Source organism: Schistocerca americana, chromosome 6, assembly GCF_021461395.2.
Source record: "Schistocerca americana isolate TAMUIC-IGC-003095 chromosome 6, iqSchAmer2.1, whole genome shotgun sequence".
NCBI lineage: Eukaryota > Metazoa > Arthropoda > Insecta > Orthoptera > Acrididae > Schistocerca > Schistocerca americana.
In genome coordinates this window covers 362,130,770-362,157,210 of record NC_060124.1, presented here as the reverse complement: position 1 = coordinate 362,157,210, position 26,441 = coordinate 362,130,770, and the positions used below count along the sequence as shown (strand labels likewise).

The 26,441-nt window shown below is 44.9% G+C and overlaps 1 protein-coding gene, 1 long non-coding RNA gene and 1 pseudogene across 2 annotated transcripts in view; 1 reads left to right on the top strand and 2 right to left on the bottom strand.

Moving 5' to 3' along the window:
* LOC124620148 overlaps positions 1-9,656 on the bottom strand; it is a 31,991-nt gene extending 22,335 nt beyond the window's left edge. The window contains exons 1-2 of the mRNA XM_047146818.1: positions 9,593-9,656; positions 9,368-9,509 (exon numbers count right to left, since the gene is read on the bottom strand). Coding sequence (XP_047002774.1) covers positions 9,368-9,509; positions 9,593-9,606 — 156 coding nt within the window. The 5' untranslated portion in view covers positions 9,607-9,656. The remainder of the gene's footprint in view (positions 1-9,367; positions 9,510-9,592) is intronic.
* The window catches only part of LOC124620379, a 68,373-nt gene continuing 51,582 nt past the window's right edge, over positions 9,651-26,441 (bottom strand). Inside the window, exon 3 of the long non-coding RNA XR_006980175.1 lies at positions 9,651-9,763. This is a non-coding gene — a long non-coding RNA (uncharacterized LOC124620379). The remainder of the gene's footprint in view (positions 9,764-26,441) is intronic.
* Positions 16,626-16,744, top strand: LOC124620589 (annotated as a pseudogene).

Genomic DNA, 26,441 nt, shown 5'->3' with positions numbered 1-26,441 from the left:
TTATCCGTTGCCGTACACCAAGTACAGTTCAGGAACCTAAATTTTGATTGAGTGCGACTAGACCGCTGACGCGTCCTTCAGAACAACGAAACAGCTCACAGCGCTCCCACCCAAAACGGCAATTGTGAAGTGATCGGGTGAAAGTTATTGTTTAAAACAGTTTTTTTTGGCGGGGGGGGGGGGGGGGAATTCATATAATGTGGTGTGCCAAGGGGAGCAAAATTTTTAAATCCGCCACTGCACAGCACTATAGGAGATATCAGGAATGTATGATTTGAATAAACAGTTTTGCAGTCCAGGTATGTGTTGTGTCTGTTCGGATTGAAAAGATACTTAAAGTATTACATAATTTATTTTATAGTAAAGCAGCACTTTTAAAATTAGTAGCAAATGTGGGTTTAGAGGATCTAAAAACTACAGATCAGAAGAGTTGTGTTAGAAGTACTATATAGTTTGCTTAGAGACCATTCCATTTTGGTTCAGACCATTTGTCCATGGATCTAGCACATTGTTAGAGATCTTTAGGTTAGAATAAAGGATTGTTAGTGTCAACTAAAGCTACATCAGTTTATTTAAAATCACAGACGTGTAACAACATAAAAATAATTTGATGTTTTGTGTGTGTGTGTATTTCTATCAAAAATTTATTAATGTTGAATTCCTGTATTTTTTTATCAAAGTTTGATACAAGATATGATAAACTGTATGGCATCAACAATGCTGTTCCCGATAGTTGGCTCCACACCCCATAGATTAATGTCCTTAATGGTCAGCCACTCTTCCTCCCATAGTTGAACTCTCTGACTCAACAGTGAAATGATAGGCAGCAGGGAATGGTGCGCTGTGTCATGTTTTGTTCGCTGCAGACCTCCTTCGCTGCTTTGTCTGCTTCCTCATTTACCCAGATTTCCATATACCCAGGTACCCAGCAGACAAATATCTGCTTCCCATGCTGTTGAAGAAAGAGTAGTTTGTCTAGTGTTAATGGGATCATTTTCCCAGGTGAGTACATTTGCTGCAATGCTTGTAGGGCAGTAAGGGAACGGGAGCAGATGAAAAACTTTTTTCTCAGAAGGCACGTATTTTGCTCCATTGCCTTCAGGATTACAAGAAGCTCTGCAGTAAAGAAATTGTATTTGTTGGGAAGGTGACTCATTAACTTGACTGTGAAATATGACTGAACAGCCAAGGGGATCAGCTTACTTTTAGCCATCAATGTACACTATTTGGCTACCTTAAATTCTTGAAAATAAAGATTTAAAGGTAAAATCTGGAGTGCAGTCTTCCTTAAAATTCATCAAATCTAAAATAATTCTGGGCCTCTTTAGGAGCCAAGGTGAAGATCCGCTCCAAACTGGGTGTGTGAAACTTTAAAATCAGCAACACCGATCTCTAAAAAGTAGCCTTTCACTCAAATCCCACAGGGCTTCGTTGCTTGCTATCAATTATTGAAATATTGGAACTTAAACAGTGGCAACTATTTATTCACAACCGATACAAAAGAGTTACATGTTTGCACCTGTTACTGTCCTTCAAAGTAGTTACCAGCGTTGTGTAGAAACCGTTGCCAGCGATATGGAAGGCGTAGTATACCGTTAGCAGAGTCTGTTCGGTTGATGGTGCGAATGGAGCGGTCTGCTGCCTGTCGAATCTCTGGAACAGTTCTGAAGCATATGCCACGAGGTGGTTCCTTAATCTTCGGAATCAAATCAAAGTCACAAGGGCTTAAGTCCGGGGAGTTTGGTGGATGGTAGAGTACGTCCCAGTCCCATCGACCGAACAGAGCAGCCACGGTTGGCGCTGTATGCGTCCGCGCATTGTCGTGCAAAATGATGGGTGGGTTGCGCAGAAAGTGTCGCCGCTTCTTTCGCAAAGCTGGTCGCAGGTGATGCTCCAAAATCCAAAAACAGATAGTAATACTGTGCACTGACGGTCTGCCGTGGAGGAACAAATGCGTTAGGATAACACCATCACAGTCACACACGAGAATCATCATAACTACGGCGTAAGAAAGCCTCTTCTTCACACTCACAGCGCTCCAAGCGCGTCTGAGCAGCGTTGCAACGCATCCATTTCTGCATTTCCGTCTAGTCATGCGGAACCCATCGTGATGCAATTTTTTTACAAGCACTGGCGTTCCTTCAGGATGCGAAGCACAGTCTTATAAGCTAATCCGGTTTTGTGGGCGAGATCACGAATCGTATGGCGTCGATCACTGTTCACTCACGCGGCAACAGCATGCACTTCTTCAGAGACGCTAGGACGACCTGCCTGATGCACGTCTGCCACAGTTTGCCAAACTTCGTTGAAGGCTTTTACCCAACGTGCCACTGTTCTGTATGGCAATACCGACTCCCTGCACTCCTCATGAAGACGTTGATGACACTGTCATGCTGTACGACCTCTGTCACATTCAATCTTGATCCAACTGCGTTGTTCCTGTTTCGAAAACATAGTGACATCGTTATGTTAGACCGCTCGCTCACAAGAGACTGATTTTCCCTCGATTGTCCGCACGCCAGTGACGTGGGACAGGCGAGTCCATTTGCTCGGAGGTAAGGTAGGTATGTCAAAAAAGTGTGCTGTCAGCGACAATAGTAGATTCCATTGCACAGTGTCTCCACATCAGTGTTGCCACTATTTAAGTTCCAACCTACGTATCTTTCCAGTGGTGGAGAGCAGTGGAATAACATTCAATGGCATGTGGCATTGCTAATATCTTCTAGGTCTGTCACACAATGAGCAGTCACTGCCTGATGTTGAAAGATGAGTGATCAGCCTCAGTGAAACGACTTGGTATGTGGCTATTTCTAAAGGCACCAGTGGTCACCATGCTTCCATAATCAAACTGAGACCACACAAAGGCTGTTTAAGACTGGAGTATCCATACACAATCTGTTCTCCATGAACAGTGGGTAATATATTTTAAATTATTTGGTGATTTTAGGTAGTGGATTTTCAGGTCCCTAAGACGTGATAACAAGGTGAACTTAAAATCAAATGTGAGCCCAAGATTCCTCACTGTTTCTTAAAAATTGTGAACAGTGTCCCTCATCCTCAAGCAAGAAAGTTAAAAAAATACAATAAACTGTTAAAATGGACATTCGTGGTTGATACATTAAAACTCCTCTCTTCTTCCCATCCTCCCAATCTTCTAATCGTCAGTTGCAACAGATGAGTTGTTGTTGTTGTTGCAAGACTGGAGAAGAAAAAAAGACCAAGAAGTCTTCCACAACAGAGAACACTGGACAGAACTTTTAAGCATCGATGATACACTACTAATAGCTATGGAAAAGACAATCACACTTAAAACACTGCCTTGAGGAACAACGTTTACTTGTTCAGAGTGGTCAGAGATGACATGACAAAACTCAATATTTAAAATAATGTGGCGAGGGGAAGAGTCGTATAAAGACAAGAATACTTCATTGAAAGCTCCATTCATGGAGCTGTCCAAGGGTTCTGTGCCTCTAACTGGTATCATAGGTGCTCTCGATGTCAAAAACATATCTTTTAAGTGGTATCTTTAGAGGAAAGCTTGTTGCATAGCCGCTTCCAGGAGAGCCAGATTGTCAAAGGTAGAATGATGTCTTCTGAATCCATACTGAAAGCGACCAAGGATCAGACTGGATTCTAAAATCCAGACAATGTGGTAGTTGAATATACACTCAAGGTCTCCCCACATGCCAAGTGAGGGCAGCACTACGATAACTCCAAAAACATGTATGACCCTGCCCAGGTTTTGAAAGTGGAATTAAACTTACTTCTCTCCAGGAAGCAGGAAAGCATGCTGATGCACAAATTAAATTAAAAAGAGTGAGGAGGTTTACCTTGCTTCACCCTGTGAGGTAGTGTAACACACGTAATGGAATCTACTGTGACCAGGTGTCATATCACACACGGCAGGTAACCCAGAATCCAGCCCCCACATGGAAAAGGTACTGGGTATTCCTCATAATTGATGGAACTGAAGGGGTTCCAACTGCACCACTCAGCGGCCACTGACTAGTAGCAGTGGTAACTCTGTTAAAGTATTCTGCCATAATCTAGGCAGTGTCTCATGGGTTGGTATGGTGAGTGCCACTCTGCATTTCAGCAGCCACTGGGTACCTTCCACCTCTCCCAGAAATACTGTTGATGCTCTGTCATACAGCTGTACATTTAATAGAACTGTTTATGGTATTCAAGAACTGTTGCCACGACCTCTTCTTGCTTTCTCTAAGCATTTGGCGGACATTTTGCCCACACTACTGCAAAGGCTGCAAGGTTTCTGCAGTTGGCAGGCACTTGAACGTACAAAGAGCCGCCCACCTGCCCCTGATTGCAGAGCAGCTCTCGTTGCTCCATCCAATAACAGGCTGCATTCTTTGCTACGCTGACTTCAGCTGCGTGGTAGATCCTTTTAGTGATACAATCCACCAAATCCATTATGCTGTCACCAGTGGCGGCTCGTGAGCATACATTTTGGGTGCTCACAAATTTTTCGTCTCAGATCAACCTGAATGTGTGAAATGGCATACTGCTGTGTAATAGTTATGGTTATGAACAAATTTATACAATTACAGCCACTATCAATAATAATAATAATAATAATAATAATAATAATATGCATAACTTGTCTGACAAAAGAAGGACTTGCTTTTGTGAAATTTTGTTGTTTTGTACATAATTAAGTAGAGTTCAGGGTAAGAACTAAATAATGTATAAGCTTCCACTACTCTCCATCTCGTCAGCCAAATATTAACATTACTAAAGTTTTGTCACTCACCGAGCCTCCGTTTCTGAATCAGGCAAATGGCATAATCTCTTCTTATGAAATGTCCTATCCTTCGTCCACACAAACGTTAATACACGTTACTCTGCACATTAGGTAAACGTTAAATAGAGAAAACAATGCAGCAACATGACTGAGATTGCCTATTTATAAAGAAAATCCTTGTGCCTGTTTTTCAACCGCTCAAATGCCTCGATCACTCTACGTCTTTAGTACGGTAAAAAACGACTATTCACGTTCGTGTGTAGAATATACGAGTCTGGCGATATACCGTCTGACTTCCGGAAAAATGTCATCCACACTATTTCGAATACTGTAAGAGCTGACAAGTGCGAGAATTATCACAGAATCCGCTTAATAACTCATGCATCCAAGTCCCTGACAAAGATAATAAAGAGAAGCACGGAAAGGAAAATTGAGGATGTGTTAAATGACGATCCGTATAGCTTTAGGAAAGGTGAAGCTTCCAGAGAGGCAATTCTGACGCTGCGGTTGATAATGTAAGCAAGACTAAATTAAAATCAAGACACGTTCACAGGATTTCTCGACCTGGAAAAAGCTATCGATAATGTAAAATGGTGCAAGATGTTCGAAATTCGTAGAAAAATGCCTGTAATCTATAGGAAAGGATGGGTAAAACACAAGATGTACAAGAACCAAAAGGGAATAATGAGAGTGGAAGAATAAGAATGAAGTGCTCAGATTAAAAATGGTGTAAGACAGGGATGTAGTCCTATGCCCATACTATTCAGTCTGAACATCGAAGAAGTAATTATAGACAAAAAAGAAAGGTTTAGGAGTGGAATTAAAATTCAAACTGAAAAGATATCAATGATACGGTTCACTGAAGACATTGCTGCCCTAAGAGGAAGTGAAGAACTACATGATGTGCTGAATGGAATGAGCAGTTTAATGAGTGCAGAGTATGGACTGAGAGTAAGCCGAAGAAAGACGAAAGTAATGAGAAGTAGCAGAAATGAGAACTGTGGGAAACTTAACATCAGGATTGATGGTCACGAAGTACATGAAGTTAGGGAATTCTGCTACCTAGGCAGCAAAATGACCAATGACGGACGGAGCAAGGAGGACATTTATACCAGACTAGCGCTGGCAAAAAGGGCATTCCCGGCCAAAATAAGTCTACTTGTATCAAATATCGGCCATAATTTGAGGAAGATATTTCTCAGAATGTACGTTTGAAACGTACCTGTATGGGAGTGAAACATGGACTGTGGGAAAACCGGAATAGAAGAGAATCGAAGTATTTGAGGTGTGGTGCCTCAGACGAATGTTGAAAATTAGGTGGACTAATGAGGTAAGGAATGAGGAGGTACTGCGCAGAATCGGAGAGGAAAGGAACATACGAAAAACAATGACAATAAGATGGAATAGGATGCTAGGACATCTGTTAAGACATGAGGGAATGACTTCCATGGTACTAGAGGGAACTATAAACAGTAAAAACTGTAAAGGAAGACAGAGATTGGAGTACATTCCGCAAATAATTAAGGACATAGGTTGCAAGTGTTACTCTGAAATGAAGAGGTTGGCATAGTAGAGGAGTTCGTGGCGGGCCACATCAAAACATCAAAAGACTGATGAAAAAAAAAAAGACTAACATAAAAGAGAAGTTCACTCTTTGCAGAAGTTCATTGTAGCGTAGATAGAATGAGGTCAGGTTATGAAACAATGTGTATCAGGTTCGTGTTTTGCTGCATTAATACATTTTTTTCAGCTTCGCGGTTTCTAAAATTTGTGGGATTTTCTCTCTACAATAAAAGAAACAATTTCTGTAATACTTGATGTTATGTCAGCATAAGTCCGTTGACTCTCAGGAGTGAGTTCGTCTGATTTTGATACGCTGATGTTCTTCTACTGAGTGGACATGGAACTTCCCTTTTTGCCTTGTAATATGTTCATTGATAGTGACGTTTTTATTTATGTATCATTAGTAGCATTGGACAACTGATGAAACGTGCCTTTTAATAGAGCTAACACAGTAATTTTATACAGATCCATTTTCGTAAACGAACTAGGCTGTTTGGGAACCAGGTACAGCCAACAGTTGCTACTGGAGAGCGCTACAGTCGCAAATCACGTAAACCAGCACGACCCATGTGACGCACATCCACGTCGATGTTAGCTGCCTCATCCCATGCGAGGGCAGCTTAACCCCGAGCTTTACCAACTATGTTACACTGAACTTCCTTAACAGACGTCCTCTATTTTATGTTACAATCCTCTGAAGGCTTTAATTGGCAATATATTATTACCTGACATTTAACTATAAAAAACGACATGTTTTACATGAATCTTCAATGTGGCATTGCATTAAAAACGGCATGCTTTCATAACACTCGAGCTAAAACACGAAAATAACTAAATACGGCTGGCCGGAGTGGCCGAGCGGTTCTAGGCGCTACAGTCTGGAACCGCGCGACCGCTACGGTCGCAGTTTCGAATCCTGCCTCAGGCATGGATGTGTGTGATGTCCTTAGGTTAGTTAGGTTTAAGTAGTTCTAAGTTCTAGGGGACTGATGACCACAGCAGTTAACTCCCATAGTGCTCAGAACCATTTTTTTAACTAAATACGAAATTTGTATAAGCACCAATATGACGTTTTTCGTCATGTTATTACAGCAAATCGTACCAATAACGACACGTTATCGCGAAATTCTCAGCGTGCCGCTACTTGGAAATAGTATGTATTTGTAGGATGTATGTTGTAGAACCAAACCCACCAGATATGGGCTTCAACTGAGAACGACAAATAAAATATGGCGTCTCAGAAGTTCTGTTTATGACTTAGAGAACGTTCTTGCCTGCTGCTGGTTAAACATTCCGTTGCGCATTGGTGAAATATTGTAGAACTCATCCTGTGTCTCGGCGACGCAATGGCTCCTCAGTGTGAAATAATAGGAAGTGACATCACAAAACTCGTACAGCTGCATGTCAACCTCAGCGGCCTCGCCTCTGTGAGGACAGGTTTATGCAGTTAGAGATCACGCCGATTGGTATTTTTAAACCCATACTCTGATCCTGGCTTCCAGTATGTAGAAGGCTGACTAGTATTACATGGGGCTGCTGCAGGTTTGCAGTCTTGGTGAGAGTTTTTTTTTATTATTGAGAGTATCTGAAGGGACTGTCCAAATGAACAGTTAAAATATTAAATTACTCGTGAAGTGCTCGCATTGCACGGGTAACTTTTCAAGTAGTTTGTGTTGCCAAACTTGCTATGAATTACGTAAGTGAGTACGTATTCATATGCGTGGCGTTGCAAACGATTCGCGTCTTTGTGAAGTCAATAGGCACCAGACTGGTTACAAATTCGAATTCTTGTCACTTAATCCCAAACAATATGCAATCAGTTCTTTCACTCGTTTCTTCAGTTTAGTTTATTCAATGATTCATGTATAGAATTGAGTTCATATAACGCTGATACATCCAACTGTGTTTTACGTATCTTTGTGATGTCAAGGATTCATGTGTTGTTATGTTCATTCGGTTTTGAACTAATTGTATAACTAAAATACGGATACAAATTCTCATTTCAACCTTCTTGGTCACTTAGTTGCTGTTTAAGTGTACATGTCATGACCTTTCTTTCTCCCACCACTTCGTGATGGATGTTACAAGACGATACCTTTATCGGAGACATTTGTTTCATATGAGGAATTTCATCGAGTATTTAATATCCCAAACAGCACCCTCTTTGATGACGGACGCTGCTCGGAGGAACGCTGTGCATGATCGTGCAAAAGTGTGTTTATTTATGTTGTAAGAATTATCTCGAACTGAGTATTATATCGAGAGACCTAGCGCGGTTTGGCAAATCATGCATATTCATATATTTCAAACTGCAACATCGTGCAGCCAGTTTTAAGTCGTATTCCCAGTAGATATTCAATGTTTAGTATTTGATTATTGTGGTTACAATATGGGGCCTTCATCTCAATTACAATGTGATGAACTATGTGTTGCTCACTGCTGCATTCTTGATATTGTTAGGATCTTGTCCGTCAGATACATGTTCAATACTGTTCATTTTCTAATCCTATGTCTGATATTTTCCGTTGCACTATTTAATGTAACCGTGGGTTGCTCATTTAACTTCCTTTTCTCATACCGAAGTCAAAATGCGCTTATTAATGAATTACTTGTGTCATTACTGGTTCTGTTATAAGCCACAGTTTCTACATATCAGAGCAAGTTAGGTTTACTATCCAGTAGGTAAACCATTGCTGACGAGAGCACATACCTTACAAACTGTGAACAATAATAAGTGCTACTGTACAATATGCTGTTAAGTGAAACAAACGGCTGATCAAAAGTGGAGAAACTTTTTTTCGAAAAATACATCTCAGTTTTAGTATTTGGAAACCTAGAAAGCTTTCTGTGCACCAGTCCAGGTGTTCACGAGGAAGTATGGTCACGCACTTTATTGCATTCGTAAAGAAGAAGCATAGAATATTAATTACGATGTGACGAGAATTTTTAGCGGATCGTACAGCTCATAGCGATAAATTGCTAGCACCTTATGACTTCCAAAGAAACTTCTATCGATTATCAAGAAACATAATTATAAGAGCATACCTTTGCCTGCGAAGGTATATGTGAACAGCTCCAATGAAGTGAGGTTTGATCGTAAGCGTAGTAAGATGTGTTAGATATATCATAGCAGCAGTCTTGGAATTTCTTGCAATCAGGGTCACAGTAACACCTGGCAGTAAGAAATCTAATGGACCAGAAAACAAGTAGTCAATAAGTAAATTAATATGCACCCACAGTAAGTTAATGTATAATTTTCCAGAAACTCACGTGTCTAAATCCATGTCATTAGGTGATTCTTGTCTCGCACTGCGACAAGAGGTAAAAGCACAGGTTTTGTTAAGTAGGATCCTCGGTTCGAAGCTGATGTCCTCCATTTTCCCAAGACAGCAATGCAGAGCTATACAAAGCAATAAAGTCAGTCGGATCCATTCAGCAAACCTGAAACAAGAGTACATAATGAGCTGTGTTTCAAGACAAAGTACGATTTGTGTGAGTGCTGCTCCAATTTTAGTGTGTTGTGTTTCTATGTAAGATGTCTGTTAATGGCTTTCCTGAGCTTATTAGAAGAGGATCGTGAATCACAACAGAAATAATTATCATTACCTGTGAGAATCCTGAGTTTAATGTTTTTACTAAGTGTGTGTATTTCCCTGGTTCTTCAGTACACTTTATTAAAGTCACCAAATTTACTGTAACTTGTTGACGCTTCACTTACACCTGAAATAGTGGTGAGACATTTTCGAACTGTAGCCGTACAGCCAGTAGCCAATTGTGCCAAACAGCTAGAATTACGTGCTCACAACTGCCCACAAATTCAAGCTACAATGAAATCATAAACTACATTCTACAAATTTCCAAAGGTGACTTATTATTTTGATATTATACTCCTGGTTGCACGAGAGGGGACAGAATTATACAGATTATGAAAGATTACCCATTCCATCTGTGCTAAGTTCTGCCTGTCACATGACCCAGCAATAGGTTGTACTACACTACTGGCCATTAAAATTGCTACACCAAGAAGAAATGTAGATGATAAACGGGTATTCATTGGATAAATGTATTATACTAGAACTGACATGTGATTACATTTTCACGCAATTTCGGTGCATAGGTCCTGAGAAATCAGTACCCAGAACAACCACCTCTGGCCGTAATAACGGCCTTTATACGCCTGGGTATTGAGTCAAACAGAACTTGGATGGCGTGTACAGGTACAGCTGCCCATGCAGCTTCAACATGATACCACAGTTCATCAAGAGTAGTGACTGCCGTATTGTGACGAGCCAGTTGCTCGTCCACCATTGACCAGACGTTTTCATTTGGTGAGAGATCTGGAGAATGTGCTGGCCACGGCAGCAGTAGAACATTTTCTGTATCCAGGAAGGCCCGTACAGGACCTGCAACATGCGGTCGTGCATTATCCTGCTGAAATTTTGGGTTTCGCAGGGATCGAATGTAGGGTAGAGCCACGGGTCGTAACACATCTGAAATGTAACGTCCACTGTTCAAAGTGCCGTCAGTGCGAAGAAGAGGTGACCGAGACGTGTAACCAATGGCACCCCATAGCATCACGCCGTGTGATACACCAGTATGGCAATGACGAATACACGCTTCCAATGTGCGATCACCGCCATGTCGGCAAACACGGATGCGACCATCATGATACTGTAAACGGAACCTGTATTCATCCGAAAAAATGACGTTTTGCCATTTTTGCACCCAGGTTCGTCGTTGAGTACACCATCGCAGGCGCTCCTGTCTTTGATGCAATGTCAAGGGTAACCGCAGCCATGGTCTCCGAGTTGAGAGTCCATACTACTGCAAACATCGTAGAACTTTTCGTGCAGATGGCTGTTGTCTTGCAAACGTCCCCATCTGTTGACTCAGGGATCGAGACGTGGCTGCACGATCCGTTACAGCCATGCGGATAAGATGCCTGTCATCTCGACTGCTAGTGATACGAGGTCGTTGGGATCCAGCACGGAGTTCCGTATTACTCTCCTGAACCCACCGATTCCATATTCTGCTAACAGTCATTGGATCTCGACCAACGCAAGCAGCAATGTCACGATACGATAAACCGCAATCGCGATAGGCTACAATCCGACCTTAATCACAGTCGGAAAAGTGATGGTACGCATTTCTCCTCCTTACACGAGGCATCACAACGACGTTTCACCAGGCAACGCCTGTCAACTGTCGTTTGTGTATGAGAAATCGGTTGGAAACTTTCCTCATGTCAGCACGTTGTAGGTGTCGCCACCGGCGCCAACCTTGTGGGAATGCTCTGAAAAGCTAATCATTTGCATATAACAGCATCTTCTTCCTGTCGGTTAAATTTCGCATCTGTAGCACGTCATCTTCGTGGTGTATCAATTTTAATGGCCAGTAGTGTACTTCTTCATCACCAGGCACACATTTCGCTTGGCCGCACTGTCTGAGCTGTTGGCACAAGCACTTCCAGTGTGTATTAATAGTTGAGATAGACTAAATAGCTATTTTTATGCCAGCTATTGCGCCTATATTTCAATAGCAGTTAGTCTTTGCTGTCGCTTATAACTGCCAGTCAACTGTACTGCGACTGCCTGATGGGAACGACCGAAGCGGACACTGTACTTGATTTCAACAGTATGATGATAATGTACCTTGTTTATTTTTCCATTTATCTCATCTGGCAAGATTAGGAGCTTGAGGCCCTTCCTTACATGTAACCCGACATCCTTAGGTCATGTCCCACAGGTGACTGAGCACGTGACAATTCAGCTGCAAGCAGCAGTGTCGGGTGACAAGCCCTGGTGTCCTGCATGCGAGCAACAAACTCCCACTACAAGATGGCTACTAGAACCGACCAACTAATTTCATAATATGGAGACCATTAATCGTGGAATGCTGTAGCTCGATGATAATGCAACAAGATTACCTTTACTTAGGTAAATAAGGCGATAAAGGAGCTCTGTCCTTGAAATTTACAGAGGGAGGATTCTTCACGTCGAACTTAATCAATTATATCATCAACTAAGATGGTCACCAAACAGAGTCTTAAAATATACGAGGATGAGCAAGTATATATTCGACTGTCTCACCACTGAATTAAAGGTGACCATTAAAGATGAAAGTGACCACGAGCTTTCAGTGGCCGTTAAGTGTGGAACAATGATTGACCACTGCAAGTATGGCAGAATGGCCCACCACAGCAACGAGGTGTCTATGGTCTAGCGGAAATTTCTGTGATTAGTACCATATCTCTTTGTGGGTCCTGGGTTTGGACCAGGTTACATCTTAAATTTTAAATGCCTCAGACATAATCCTATCATCCGCTGTGTGAATAAAGTTTTGTCTATTCTCTTCACATGGCATCTCGAAGTATATTTTTAAGGTCTTGCAAAAGTACTTTAAGTGTATATGCACCTATCTCAATATATCACGCACATTAAACTGCTAATAAAACATACTGAACAACCAAGAAATTTTACTGACATTTGATTGTTGGGAATGCAATTCATCAGCAATCAGTGTTCATTAATCTAAACAGTCTGTAAATAAAGTATGACAAGTTTCGTTAAGAAAAAGGTTAAATGTTTTGCGAAATGATTCTTCTCAAATTAAGAAATACGAACAAAATAGACTAAAGAAAAATTTGATCCATCTCATCTGCTGTACATGCTTTAGAGCATCATTTGAGGGCACGTTAAATGCTTCTCCACTCCATTTTATTTCTTACTTTTAGACAAATCATTCCACAAAACATTTGACCGATTTTTTTCATTTCTCAAAAAATCAGGTCTTATTCAGAAAACATCTTAGTGACAACTCGTTTGCCTTCCTAGCGTCCTCTGTTTTCGAAATGTCCTAAATTTAGTACTTGATTCAAAGGAAGCTTTTTGACGGTTAAATATCATGCAAATGCATCTTTTTATGTGCAAAATACATAGGCCTTGAAGAGATGAACTTTTTGACCCTTCATTACATAGCTAGAAGCAGCTAATAAGATACATTTCACTGTTCTCTCAATTCACTAAGTTTTTTTTAATTAACCTCATTACTTTCAAATAATTAAGATTTTTAAGGAAAAACGACCTCATGCTGGTTAATTTGATGTTCAGTTAGTTCATTTCCGACTCCTCATTTGGCTATGAAAATTCGGGCAGAAACCCATTGTGTAATTTGTAGTGAATCCTGTTTTTACTCCACTAGAACATTTGACAGAAACGTTTTGAGTGTTCATCATAGAACAAATACGTTTCTCTTTGTATGCTATCACTTGCATAAAAAAAGAAAAAAGGGAAACCGTGTGCCGATATCTCGAACTGTTTATGAAATATGACAATTTTTGCAGTGTCATGATTCCGAATACACACGGGCATAGTCGGGCGCACAGTACATAAGCCATCCGCCAGACATAAAATCCAAAATCTCGAAAACTAAGAAATATATAATTCTGATCTCAACTTTAAATACGATTTCGATATGTTCGCTTCATTTCATACAGAGAAACGTATGACCTAAGATTAATTATATGCAAAGTCTACGCAATGCATTTGTCACTCTGCAAACTCTAAAAAACAATTGTGCAGTCATTTACTTAGGTTCGTGCAGCACAGTAACTAAGATGAATAACGAAAAGAAATTCAGTCCTTAATCAAGAGAAGATGTCAAGCTGTAAGATATGAAAGAAACAGAATTTTTCACCAAATAGTTTTCTTAATATCAGATAACAAGTATTTTATAGCAGCCAGCGCATCCGCTCCAGCACTTTGTCAAGAACTCACAACTGTAGCCTTCGCTGACAATTGTGCTGTAGTGACAATATTCATATATCTCCAGTTGTAACGGATGACAGGCAGTGTTGCGGACGTCACCAACCTAGGACACTTCTGTACCTAGGTCTGCGGTCGTTTTATGTCACCTGAAGCTGTTGCACCTGTCAGTCATTTCTGTCACTCATGTAGGATGTGGCCTTCGTGAGTTAACGTTATACTAAGCATACTGCAAAGCTGTATTAGCTGATAATGCTTGTTTTTGTTGTTATAGATAGAGTATGAATATATGGTATTCCATTAATGTCAGTCATATTGACATGGCGTCAAGTGACACTTCTTGGCAGATCAACACTGTGTGCCAGACCAATACTCGAACTCCGGAACTTTGCTTTTCGGAGGTAGGTGCACTAGCCACCCATCCTCACAGCCTTACTTGGGCCATTACCTGGTTCCCTACCTTCCAACTACCCTGACATAATGGTGTCAAGCAATTTCGTTATTACATTGCTGTCGTCCGTGAGTAATGACATACCAACAGAAACATATGGCAGCAGTACAAGGGACCCAAATCTGAAAAAGAAGTTGGCTAGTCTAGGGAAGATGAAAAAATAATATGGTAAAGTTATCAGATAAGATGGAAGAAAGAAATCGGAAATAGAAAGGTGGTTTTTATATTGTTGCTTGCAGGCAACGAAACTGTTGTTTTTAGCCGCCCATTACAGATTTATAAAAATGTCTCCCCTTTGGCCTAGGAAATCATACAAAGATGACGAAAAGTAGTAGAAACGTTAGCATTCTAGTATGTTAGTACCAAATGCATTGAGAATACCTTATTACGTGTTTTCTTTGAGAGTTTAGTGCAGCACCATAATTATTGCTGCACTTATCGATTATAAACTGTGAGAAATATGTACGTCATTTGCATCAAATAGATTGATTGTCGTCTTGTGCCTCTAGTCTTCTTCTGCATCGAATCTAAAGATTATGAAGTATTTGTAGAACGCGAAGTTGACACTTAAACATATATGAAAGCATGGTAAAAGTCTTTTCATGCTACATCCCAGTACATAAGTTCAGCATTAAAATTTATGGCTAAAAAAGGCAACACCCAGAACCACTAAATATGATAATTGTGTGGACAATTATAGAGACTCCGAAATGGATCCTGCATTCTAGGCAGCCAATAGATAAGAAAACATAAAAGGTGAGAACCCAGACCAATAGCAGAATTAAATGGAAATGGCAAACCGTAATAAAATCTTAAAAAAACACAAAATTTGGGAACCCAGATCAGTAAAAAATTAAATGCAAATGGCAAATCGTAATAAGATCTTACCGAATTTATAAAGTGTTTCGGCTAAGGTACATAGTTTTTACACATCCTCCCTGCTGGTGGCTACTTCCTACACTAAGAAACACTGTTTTGTGTCATGTGATGTAGGTAGTGTAACTGGGTTCGCGATATGTTCACATGCATGTCACCATCCCAAAGTAATGGAGGAGGTGGCTTAGCAATGATACAGAAATTGAGAACCGTGCTGCAAAGTCCCTGGCTGATAGCATCACGAGATCGACGCGATGTTTTGCTGACGTGACAATTAGTCGAGAATGGTAGTTTCGACCTCAACTAACTGGGTAAAATGCATTGAAAGTACTTGTAGAGAATGTTATGTTGTTGGAATGTAAAGTTACTGGGGTTAGTGTTTCGACATGTCACCATACGTGTGTGGGAAGTGATCAGGCTAATGTTTCTGTAAAATATTACGTATGTCTAGCCTTTACGGGAGGACAGATTTTCATGGGCAGCTGTGATTTCAACACATTGACGAATATATCTAAGTGTAACGATGATAATTCACTTCGTAAACACCTGCTCAATATACCAGTTCAGAGGTTCAACTGGATCTGCTGTAGTTTACAAACAGAGCAGCCAGCTTGGCTGTAACGTCATGGATACACGGAACGCCCTCTCATCGGCTCCCTGAAGCAGATCCTCACGTATTCTTTGTTGCACTATCGACTGCAATGTATATTACAGTACATCAACCCATATCGGTGGTCTTTCCAACCCTTTAATCTGTGGGAACGCTGTTGATTATAACATAGTTCTGGACACCTTGCGCTTTACAGCACTTGTTTGAGTGAGGCTTGGTGGAATGCAGCACTTTCCGGAAGTGCTGACTAAAAATACCAGCAGTCTATTCTCGAATATGATTGGCTGGAAGAATCATTTACTATAACTGAGGATAATCGAGACACCTAGCTGATGTGAATGTGGATATACTGTAATTCTTTTGGGTACTGCACACATATAAATGAAAATTTCATTCCTTGTCTGAGATGTGTTTTTGTTGGAGTGTGAAGTTACTGTGGTCAGTGTTCTGTCATGTCTGAAGAAAATGATGTGGGTGGGACTATGTCCCTTGATGAGGCAGGGACAGATTTAATGTGAAAAACTGCAATTTCAGTGCATTGATAGCCATAAGGGGTATGAAAGATTTTATGTGGAAAATTATGTCTAGTCATAAAGAGGATATGGCAACGGCCTTGCCGTAGTGGGGTACACCGGTTCCCGTCAGATCACCGAGGTTAAGCGCTGTCGGGCGTGGCCGGAACTTGGATGGGTGACCATCTGGGCCGCCATGTGCTGTTGCCATTTTTCGGGGTGCACTCATCCTCGTGATGCCAATTGAGGAGCCACTGGACCGAATAGTAGCGGCTCCGGTCAAAGAAAACCATCATAACGACCGGGAGAGCGGTGTGCTGACCAGATGCCCCTCCTATCCGCATCTTCAGCTAAGGATGACACGGCGGTCGGATGGTCCCGATGGGCCACTTGTGGCCTGAAGATGGAGTGCATAAAGAGGATATAGATTTACATGGGAAATCACAAGGAAGTATTTCCGGTACTTGGCTAATTGTTGAATGGTCATCGGATGGTGGTTCTATTGCAATATTTAATTGTAACTACACTGTAAATGTGTGTCTGGTTTTCTATGACGACTCTACTTGGTAGCCGGCCGCTGTGGCCGAGCGGTTCTAGACGCTTCAGTCTGGAACCGCGCTACCGCTATGGTCGCAGGTTCGAATCCTGCCTCGGGCATGGATGTGTGTGATGTCCTTAGGTTAGTTAGGTTTAAGTAGTTCTAAGTTCTAGGGGACTGATGACCTCACATGTTAAGTCCCATAGTGCTCACAGCCATTTGAACCATTTTTTTCTACTTGGTATCTCTGAACGTGGCAGAGGTAGCCCGTGGCTGGAACGAATGAACATGTTTGGCTTAAGTCGTGAGCCACCACTGAGCCTCCAGAACTCAGTTACGAGTGTGCAGTTGACCTCACCGTGTCGTCACATGAGCGGGTGAATAGTGAACTGATAGTCAGTATGCCTTGGGAAGCCTTCGCGATCGTGTGTGTGGCGATATTCTCCGATTTTTATGTAGAAATTTGAGTATATTCAGCTAGTATTTTCACTGGACGATTATTCCCTCCTCCCCATGTAAATTGACCAATTGTCGGCTTGGCGGTCATGGCAGCAGTCTCTCCGGCCTCTGAGTATCTAGTACGACTGACGTGTGGATTCTAGAAGACGAGTGTGCAAAGATGACTGGCAGCGGTAGTCTAATGAAATTTCCTCTATCTCCGATATCCAGTCATGCCAACTACTATGTAATGGACCATGCTTTATGTGTATGTGTTAACAAAGTGCACTGTCCATGAGCTGTTGGCTGCTATATGTTGCACTGAGTGCTTCTCAGTACATTCCAGTGGACTCTATCATCCGGCAAAAAGATGGAGTGGTATTTGTTTAAATAAATGTGGATTAGTTATTGTTACTATCCTATCAGGCTCTTTCCCCTCCTTCTCCTTCCTGGTTTAGCAGAGAGAACCAACTTGGGAATTCTATAGTGCTTTAAAAAATACATTTAGCACACCTGTAGGTGGTTGAGAATAACACAACCATGACGGCATAAATGTGCGCCGAAATTTGAAATGACAGCAATAATTTTGTACAGTATCGCTTCCAATTGCGATGAAAAATTCCTGATTGATCAATTTATTTTTTCCAGTACAAGTGGTGATACTGTGAGCAAACTACAGTCAAACCCTTGCCATGTCTCCTACAAATTGCTTAAGGACAAAGCCCAACTGAGCTGAAAATTGAAATTCTCACTACAGTTTTCTGATACCTCCAACATAATGGATTTCCCGCCAAACGACCTAACTGAGCCAACATCCACCAGTAGGAGGGAAGGAAATCCAAGAGGGGGAAGAGTATGATTTGGAAATTGGGTGGTTGTGGGACAGATATTCCCAGATTTTCCTGCCAAATATGCCAGACCTCGTATCCACCAATAGGGAGCATGGAAAACCTCTCTCACTCAGAGGGCATCGATTTCATTAATTAGTCAATCAGTTTGATAGAGTGGGGACAGCGCAAGTGGACTATTTCCAAGACATTCACAGCTGGAGTTTACCACGTATCTGCTGCTTTGTTCAGGGCATAAGAGGGGTTAGTGTGGTTTCTGGTAACCCACAACAGACGCTCACCAGTCAAGCAGTAGTCACTTGAGAGGGGCAGGGGGGGGGGGGGGTGGCAGAGCAGCGAAAGAGAGAGAGATGGAGAGAGAATACGTGTTTCAATAGCCCCCAGGTACCAATATTAAAGAGTTGCTGCCACCTGATGCTTTATCCAACAGAAAGTAACCAGACTGACAAGGGGGAAGGGGAGGAGATGGTTGGAGGGAGAAAAGTTGGGTGTGCTGCTTTCCCCCAGGGCCCTCTGCTGTTGGTTTTGTGAAGTAACTCAGTCAGTAACTGCATAATAGGGCTAGCACGTACAGCAGCTGGTTCCATTGACCTTGTGTGGAATATGTGTGTCTAGAAAGAAGACAGGAAGAGAGTCTGGTATCATATTTCAAAGGAAGCCAGCATATGGTATCACACATTCATCCTCAGGTGCCTGCCAGCCCAGTGCTTGGTAGTCAAAGGGTTGCCAGCGATCTGTCATGTGTGGTGCAGTGTGGCCCACACAAAGATGCGATCAGAAGGTTTTTTTCGTCAGACGTATGGTGGAGGAGGGTGCTTGTGTAGTCATGAGTCAGTACATACAAGACCTAAGATATATTAGGAGTGGTTTTCCTGTAAATTGCAATATTCCACACAGTCAATCGATTTGATAAGATATTTACTCCAAAATATGCAAGTGATCAATCAAAAGTGCCTCTGTATTTCTAGAGAACTGATGGGTTGGGGTATCGATGCAGTACGGATTTTGACCTAACTGCACCAGTATTCATCAATAGGATGTGGGGTGATGTCATAAGAGTGGAGGTACCACAACTGAGTTACTTCCAACCAAAGAGGAGCCTGTCTCCTGCAAATTGATTAAATAATGAATATGCAACAATATATTATTGACACTGATTTGAATTTCATATCGTGAAAACCTTCCTTTACAGCATAGACTACATCTTCTTCCGGCCAATTTCCAGGTGGGGAATGGAGGGGGGGAAGTGGGGGAGGGGAGGGTTGGGGCTTTTCACCAGAGGGGTATGAATGGCTCTGAACTGAACAAGTGTCCCTCTTCCCAGTGCAGTAGAGAGAAGGAGGGAAAAAGGATGATGAGTTTCTCATAAGGACTGATTATCCCAGGGCAGTCATAAATCAACCATCAAGGGATCATGAAACATTTAGCAGAACTATAGGTTAAGGGGAGGGGGGTGGTTACATGAAAAACCACTTAGCAGAACAATAGTTTAAGGTCATAAATCAATCAGCTGTCGCATTTTTTAATTTGCGTATCAATTTGATATCAAAAGTGGGCCAGAAACGCCTCTTGTCCTAGTGCTATTGATGGCCTTTGAAATCCGTACATTTTATTCACCACAGATGAAGACCAAGAGGCAGACGAAAGAAAAGAAGAGATGGAATTCATGAGGCCTTGCTGCAGATTGGTATTAGGGTGGTTGGTGGCAGAAATCAGGAAACAGAATCCAGTGGAACACAAGCCTTGTAGCTGAGCACAGTCATCTGGGCCTGATCACATAAGGTAAAGTAAGTCATGTCAAGAAAAGTTATTCCTACAGATGTAAGAACGCTGGAATCATGTCTTTGTCTCTCCAAGGAAATAACCTCTTATTTGCTTACAAATATGAGTCCCTATGGTCATATATTGTGAGCTTGAATGACGCAACAGGTGGCCCATAGTATCGGCAGTTACTGAAATACCGTCTAACACAGCCAAAAAACTATTTCAGTACCACTAACTGCAAACACTCAATAACTGGTTACCTTCCCCCCTGCGGGTTCGGGGGTAAGAATAGGCCCGCGGTATTCCTGCCTGTCGTAAGAGGCGACTAAAAGGAGTCTCAAACGTTTCGGCCTTATGTGATGGTCCCCTCTCGGGTTTGACCTCCATCTATCTAAATTATTCCGAAGAGCGAGCCAATTGGGGAAGGGCACCTTACATGGTGCACTGTATCCTTCGTGCAATTAGACCTATAGCCGTCTTTCTCGTCGTTGCAATGGTGTCCCGCTCGTTTTCGATCTCTTGGGCGATTACCACGCTGCACTCTGCAGTGTTTCTTTTAACTGTGACAACGACCTTGGCCATTTTTGCACCTAAGATCCAGCACGGTAGCCAGTCCGTTGTGGTGGGGCCGCCATGTACCCTCTTGGTTGTAGCCCCCTGACAACACAGGGATCGCTCTACTGATGCCTGCGCCGTTCACTCCCCACGTATGCCAAGGAGTAGTTGCCCATCTCCCTGGGGCATCAGGACTCCCGGCAATGGCCATCCTGCCAGGTGGCCTTTGCTGTGGCTGGGTGGCGCCCGTGGGGAGGGCCCTTGGTCGGAGTAGGTGGCATCAGGGCGGATGACCCGCAATGAAGCGTGGTACATCATCTCTCGCTGGCGGCCAGCCGTCAGCAGTCTCTAAGCGTTCGAGAGCCCATTTTAAAGGTAACGTTTATGACCCCAAATCGTTCCCCTCCCTCGCCACACCATGGGAGGAACGACAGGCATTGCGTGACAGTGAGACGTATTCGCCCAGATATCTTGTCTGTACCAGAGCTGATGGGGAATCTTTTCTATCCGTGAAGCCTCAGTTCTTTGTAGAGCATTTAGAGGACAAGTTCGGTGAGGTGGAGGGCTTGTCCAAGATGCGGTCCGGATCGGTGTTGATAAAAACGGCATCCTCTGCCCAGTCACGGAGGTTGCTCAATTGTGACAAGTTGGGGGATGTTTCCGTTAGCATCACGCCGCATAAGAGTCTGAACATGGTCCAGGGTATTATATTCCACCGGGATCTTCTTCTGCAGTCCGACGATGAATTACGCGCCAACCTCGAACGACGAGGTGTTCACTTCGTCCGGCACGTCCATCGGGGTCTGAGGGATAATCAGGTCGCCACCGGTGCCTTCATCTTGGCCTTTGAGGGTGATGTCTTACCCGAAAAGGTTAAGGTGATGGTTTACCGTTGTGATGTGAAACCATATATCCCTCCTCCGATGCGGTGTTTTAAATGCTGGAAGTTCGGGCACATGTCATCTCGCTGTACTTCCAGCATCACGTGTCGGGATTGCGGACGTCCTTTGCATCCCGATACTCCATGTGCCCCGCCTCCTATCTGTGTTAACTGCGGAGAACACCATTCCCCCTGCTCGCCGGACTGGAGGATATTGCAGAAAGAACGGAAGATAATGGAATATAAGACCTTGGACCGGCTGACCTACCCCGAGGCTCGACGGAAATATGAGAGGCTCCATCCTGTGACAATGCCGTCAACCTACGCCACTGCTGCAACGACGGTTCTCCCGTCATCACGAATCGGCTCTAAGATCGGTCAGCATCCACCGGCCCCCTTGCTTGTGGGGGGCACTTCACACCCTGTTGCTCCTGCTCCCTCTTCTCCAGGAGCAACACCCTCCCAACCTTCGGGGACATCAGCTCCCCCTTCCCAGCCGGAGAAGCGTAAGACTTCTTCGGCTGCTCTCGCCAGGAAGGGATCCCTTGGGGACCTCCCTTCGCAAGTTACGACCAGTGGAAAAGCGGACGCCTGCAAGTGGTTGAAACAACCGCCAGTCCCTGGTCGTCGGGCCTCGCGGTCGTCGTCTGTCCCTGAGACTGACCCAGTGAAGCCCATGCAGCCTGAACCGCCGAAGGCACAGCGTGACCAGCAGAAAAAGAAGAAAGTCCCCAAGACGAACGGTATTGCGGTGGCACCGATCCCGCCGCTTCCTACAAGCTCTGCCTCTGAGGACGAGGTGGAGATTCTGGCGTCCGCTGAGGACCTCGCTCTTGCCGGTCCCGCGGACGCAATGGATGGCATTTGCACGGATGCTCCATCGGAGGCAGCAGGTGACCCAGTGGCGTAATCTGCCTTCCCAGTCCCGTCACGCCTTTCCCAGCCATGGACAACACCATCCTCCAGTGGAACTGCAGCGGTTTCTTCCACCATCTAGCTGAGCTCCGCCAACTTATCAGCCTTCACCCTTTCTTCTGCATTGCTCTCCAGGAAACTTGGTTTCCAGCAATGCGAACCCCCGCCCTCCGTGGCTATCGGGGTTATTATCAGAACCGAGCAGCTTATGAAAGGGTGTCTGGTAGCGTCTGCATATATGTCCTTCACACTCTGCACAGCGAGTCTGTCCCTCTCCAGACGCCTTTAGAGGCTGTCGCTGTACGCGTGTGGACGCCACAGGCTGTTCCCGTCTGCAGTCTTTACATTCCACCGGATGGTGATGTCTCGCAGCATGTCCTGGCTGCACTGGTCGCCAATTGCCGCCACCTTTCTTGCTATTGGGCGACTTCAACGCTCATAACCCTCTGTGGGGTGGGTCGGTGGCAACAGGTCGAGGCGCCATCGTTGAGCATTTATTGTCGCAGCTCGATCTCTCGCTGTTAAATGATGGTGCCTTCACACACTTCAGTGTGGCGCATGGCACCTACTCCGCCATTGACCTTTCAATCTGTAGCCATAGCCTCTTACCGTCTGTCCACTGGAGTGTGCATGACGACCTGTGTGACCATTTTCCGATCATTTTGTCACTACCACAGCGCCACTCTTCTGGGCGCCCTAGCAGATGGGCTATGAATAAGGCTGACTGGGACTTGTTCTCCTCCACTGCCGCTTTTGAGCCTCTCTCTACCGATGACACTGATGCGGTGGTTCAATCGGTCACCACCGGCATCGTTACTGCCGCCGAATCTGCCATTCCCCATTCCTGTGGGTCCCCTCGGCGGAAGGCTGTGCCTTGGTGGTCGCCTGAGATCGCAGAAGCGATTAAAGATCGCCGGCGGGCGCTCCAGCGTCACAAGCGACACCCCTCCCTCGACCACCTTATCGCCTTCAAACGGCTGCGTGCGCGGGCCCGCCTCCTTATCCGCCAAGGCAAGAAGGAGTGCTGGGAGCGGTATGTGTCCACAATTGGCCTCCATGTCACTCCATCGCAGGTCTGGGCCAAGATTCGACGCGTCTACGGCTATCGGCCACCTGTCAGCGTCCCTGCGCTCTCACTGAATGGAGCAGTTTGTACTGACTCCGACGTCATTGCAAATCGCTTAGCAGAGCATTTTGCTATGAGTTCCGCTTCTGCGAATTACCCCCAGGCCTTCCGCTCCATTAAAGAGCGGATGGAACGTCGGAGCCTTTCGTTTCGCACCAACCACCCAGAACCTTACAATGCTCCATTTAGTGAGTGGGAATTTCGCAGTGCCCTCGCTGCTTGCCCTGGTACCGCTCCTGGGCCAGATGGCATCCACTGTCAGATGCTGCAACACCTTTCAGTGGACTGCCAGCGGCGCCTTCTCGATCTTTACAACCGTATTTGGGTCGAGGGGGAGTTTCCGTCGCAATGGCGGGAAGGCATTGTCATCCCCGTTTTGAAACCTGGAAAGAACCCTCTGGAGGTGGACAGCTACCGTCCCATTAGCCTCACCAACGTTCTTTGCAAGTTGCTTGAACGGATGGTGAGCCGGCGCTTGAATTGGGTACTGGAGTCTCGGGGCCTTCTGGCTGCATCTCAGGGTGGGTTCCGTAAAGGCCGCTCCGCCGCCGACAATCTGGTGAGCCTGGAGTCGGCCATCCATCCTGCCTTTTCCCGCCGTCAGCACCTGGTCGCTGTCTTTTTCGACATGCGGAAGGCATACGATACGACGTGGCGTCATCACATTCTTTCTATGCTTCATGGATGGGGTCTTCGGGGTCCTCTGCCGATTTTTATCCGCAATTTTCTGTCGTGTCGTACCTTCCGCGTGCAAGTCGCGGCCTCGTATAGTTCCTCCCACGTCCAGGAGAACGGCGTGCCACAGGGTTCCGTTTTAAGTGTCTGTCTGTTTTTAATAGCCATTAACGGTCTTGCTGCGGCCGTGGGACACTCTGTCTCCGCTTCCCTGTATGCTGACGACTTCTGCCTTTATTACAGCTCTCCCGGCATTGCAGCTGTTGAACGTCAGCTACAGGGCGCTATCCGTCGGGCGCAGTCTTGGGCTGTAGCGCATGGGTTTCAGTTTTCGGCAGCCAAGATCTGCGTTATGCATTTCTGCCGGCGACATATTGTCCACCCGGAGCCGCAGCTTTCTCTTAACGGCGAACTTCTTTCGGTGGTGGAATCACACAGGTTTTTGGGGGTGGTTTTCGATGCCCGGTTGACTTGGCTGCCTCATATCTGGCAGCTCAAACAGACGTGTTGGCGGCATCTCAATGCACTGCGATGTTTGAGCCACACCCGCTGGAGAGCCGACCGCTCTACCCTGTTACGGCTCTACCAGGCGTTAATCCAGTCCCGTCTGGATTATGGGTGCCTGGCATATGGCTCAGCATCCCCGTCTGTGTTGCGGGTGCTGGACCCAATTCTCCACAGCGGGATACGCCTTGCCACTGGTGCTTTCCGCACCAGCCCTGTGGACAGCTTACTCGTGGAGGCAGGTGTCCCTCCACTGCGGTTCCGACGCCAACGTTTGCTAGCCGCTTATGCTGCCCATGTTCTAAGCTCGCCCGGGCATCCTAACTATCGTCTCCTGTTCCCGCCGTCAGTCGTCCATCTGCCGGAACGTCGGCCCCGGTCGGGTTGTCCGATCGCCATACGTGTCAAGGAGCTTCTCTGCGGGCTTGGGTTTTTCCCTGTTCCGCCTCCTTTCCAGGCGCCTCTGCGTACACCCCCGTGGTGTGTTCCTCGCCCTTGCCTTCGGCTCGACTTGGCACAGGGCTCGAAGGACTCGGTCCCTCCAGAGGCCTTCTGCCGCTACTTTTATTCCATCCTGGCCACGTATCAGGGCTCTGGCATTGTTTACACCGACGGCTCGATGGTTGCTGGTCGAGTCGGTTATGCGCTCACTCTAGGGGACCATTCCGAACAACGTTCCTTGCCGGCTGGCTGCAGCGTTTACACTGCTGAGCTGGTCGCCATCTTTCGAGCCCTAGAGTATATCCGCTCCTGCTCAGGTGAGTCCTTCGTCATCTGTAGCGATTCCTTGAGCAGTTTACGAGCACTTGACCAGTGTTTTCCTCGTTCCCGTCTGGTGATGGCTATCCATGAGTCCCTGCATACTCTTGCGCGTTGCGGCCGCTCTGCGGTCTTCGTGTGGACCCCAGGCCATGTTGGGATCCCCGGCAACGAGAATGTTGACCGGCTGGCGAAAGAGGCGACTAGTGCACCATCTCTGGACGTTGGCCTCCCGGAGACAGATTTGCGAGCGTTCCTACGCCGCAAAATTCTGGACCTTTGGGACACTGAATGGCGCGCCCTGCCTTCACGCAACAAACTTCGGGCCATCAAGGGGGCTACCGGTGTGTGGCGCTCCTCCTTGCGGGTCTCTCGCAAGGAGTCTGTTGTCCTCTGCCGGCTGCGCATTGGGCACACTCGGTTTACGCACGGCCACTTATTGCGCCGTGAGGACGCGCCTCTATGTCGCTGCGGCTCCGTTTTATCCGTGGTTCACGTTTTATTGGAGTGTCCGTTTTTAGCTGCGCTCAGGCAGTCGTTCGCACTGCCTGACTCGCTCCCTGCCCTTTTAACAGATGACCCGGCTATGGCTGACTTAGTTTTACGTTTTATTCGGGCAGGGGGTTTTTATTCTTTAATCTGAGTGTTTCTGTTTTTATCTTATTGTTTTGTGTTGATTCTGGCCTTTGGCCTCCGGTTTTAAACTGATTTTTTAATGTGTTTCAAGTGGTTGGCTTTTCCTTTTTTATTTCTCTGGTCGGCCAACCACCGTCACACTCTGTGTGCTTTTAGTTCGTTTTGTCTGGTCTTTGTCTCAGTTTCTCTTGTTCTGTGTCGTCTGTGCTCTATCCTGTTACTCGTTTTTTATTCTCTGTGGGTGTTTTTTAGTACTTGGACAAAGGGGT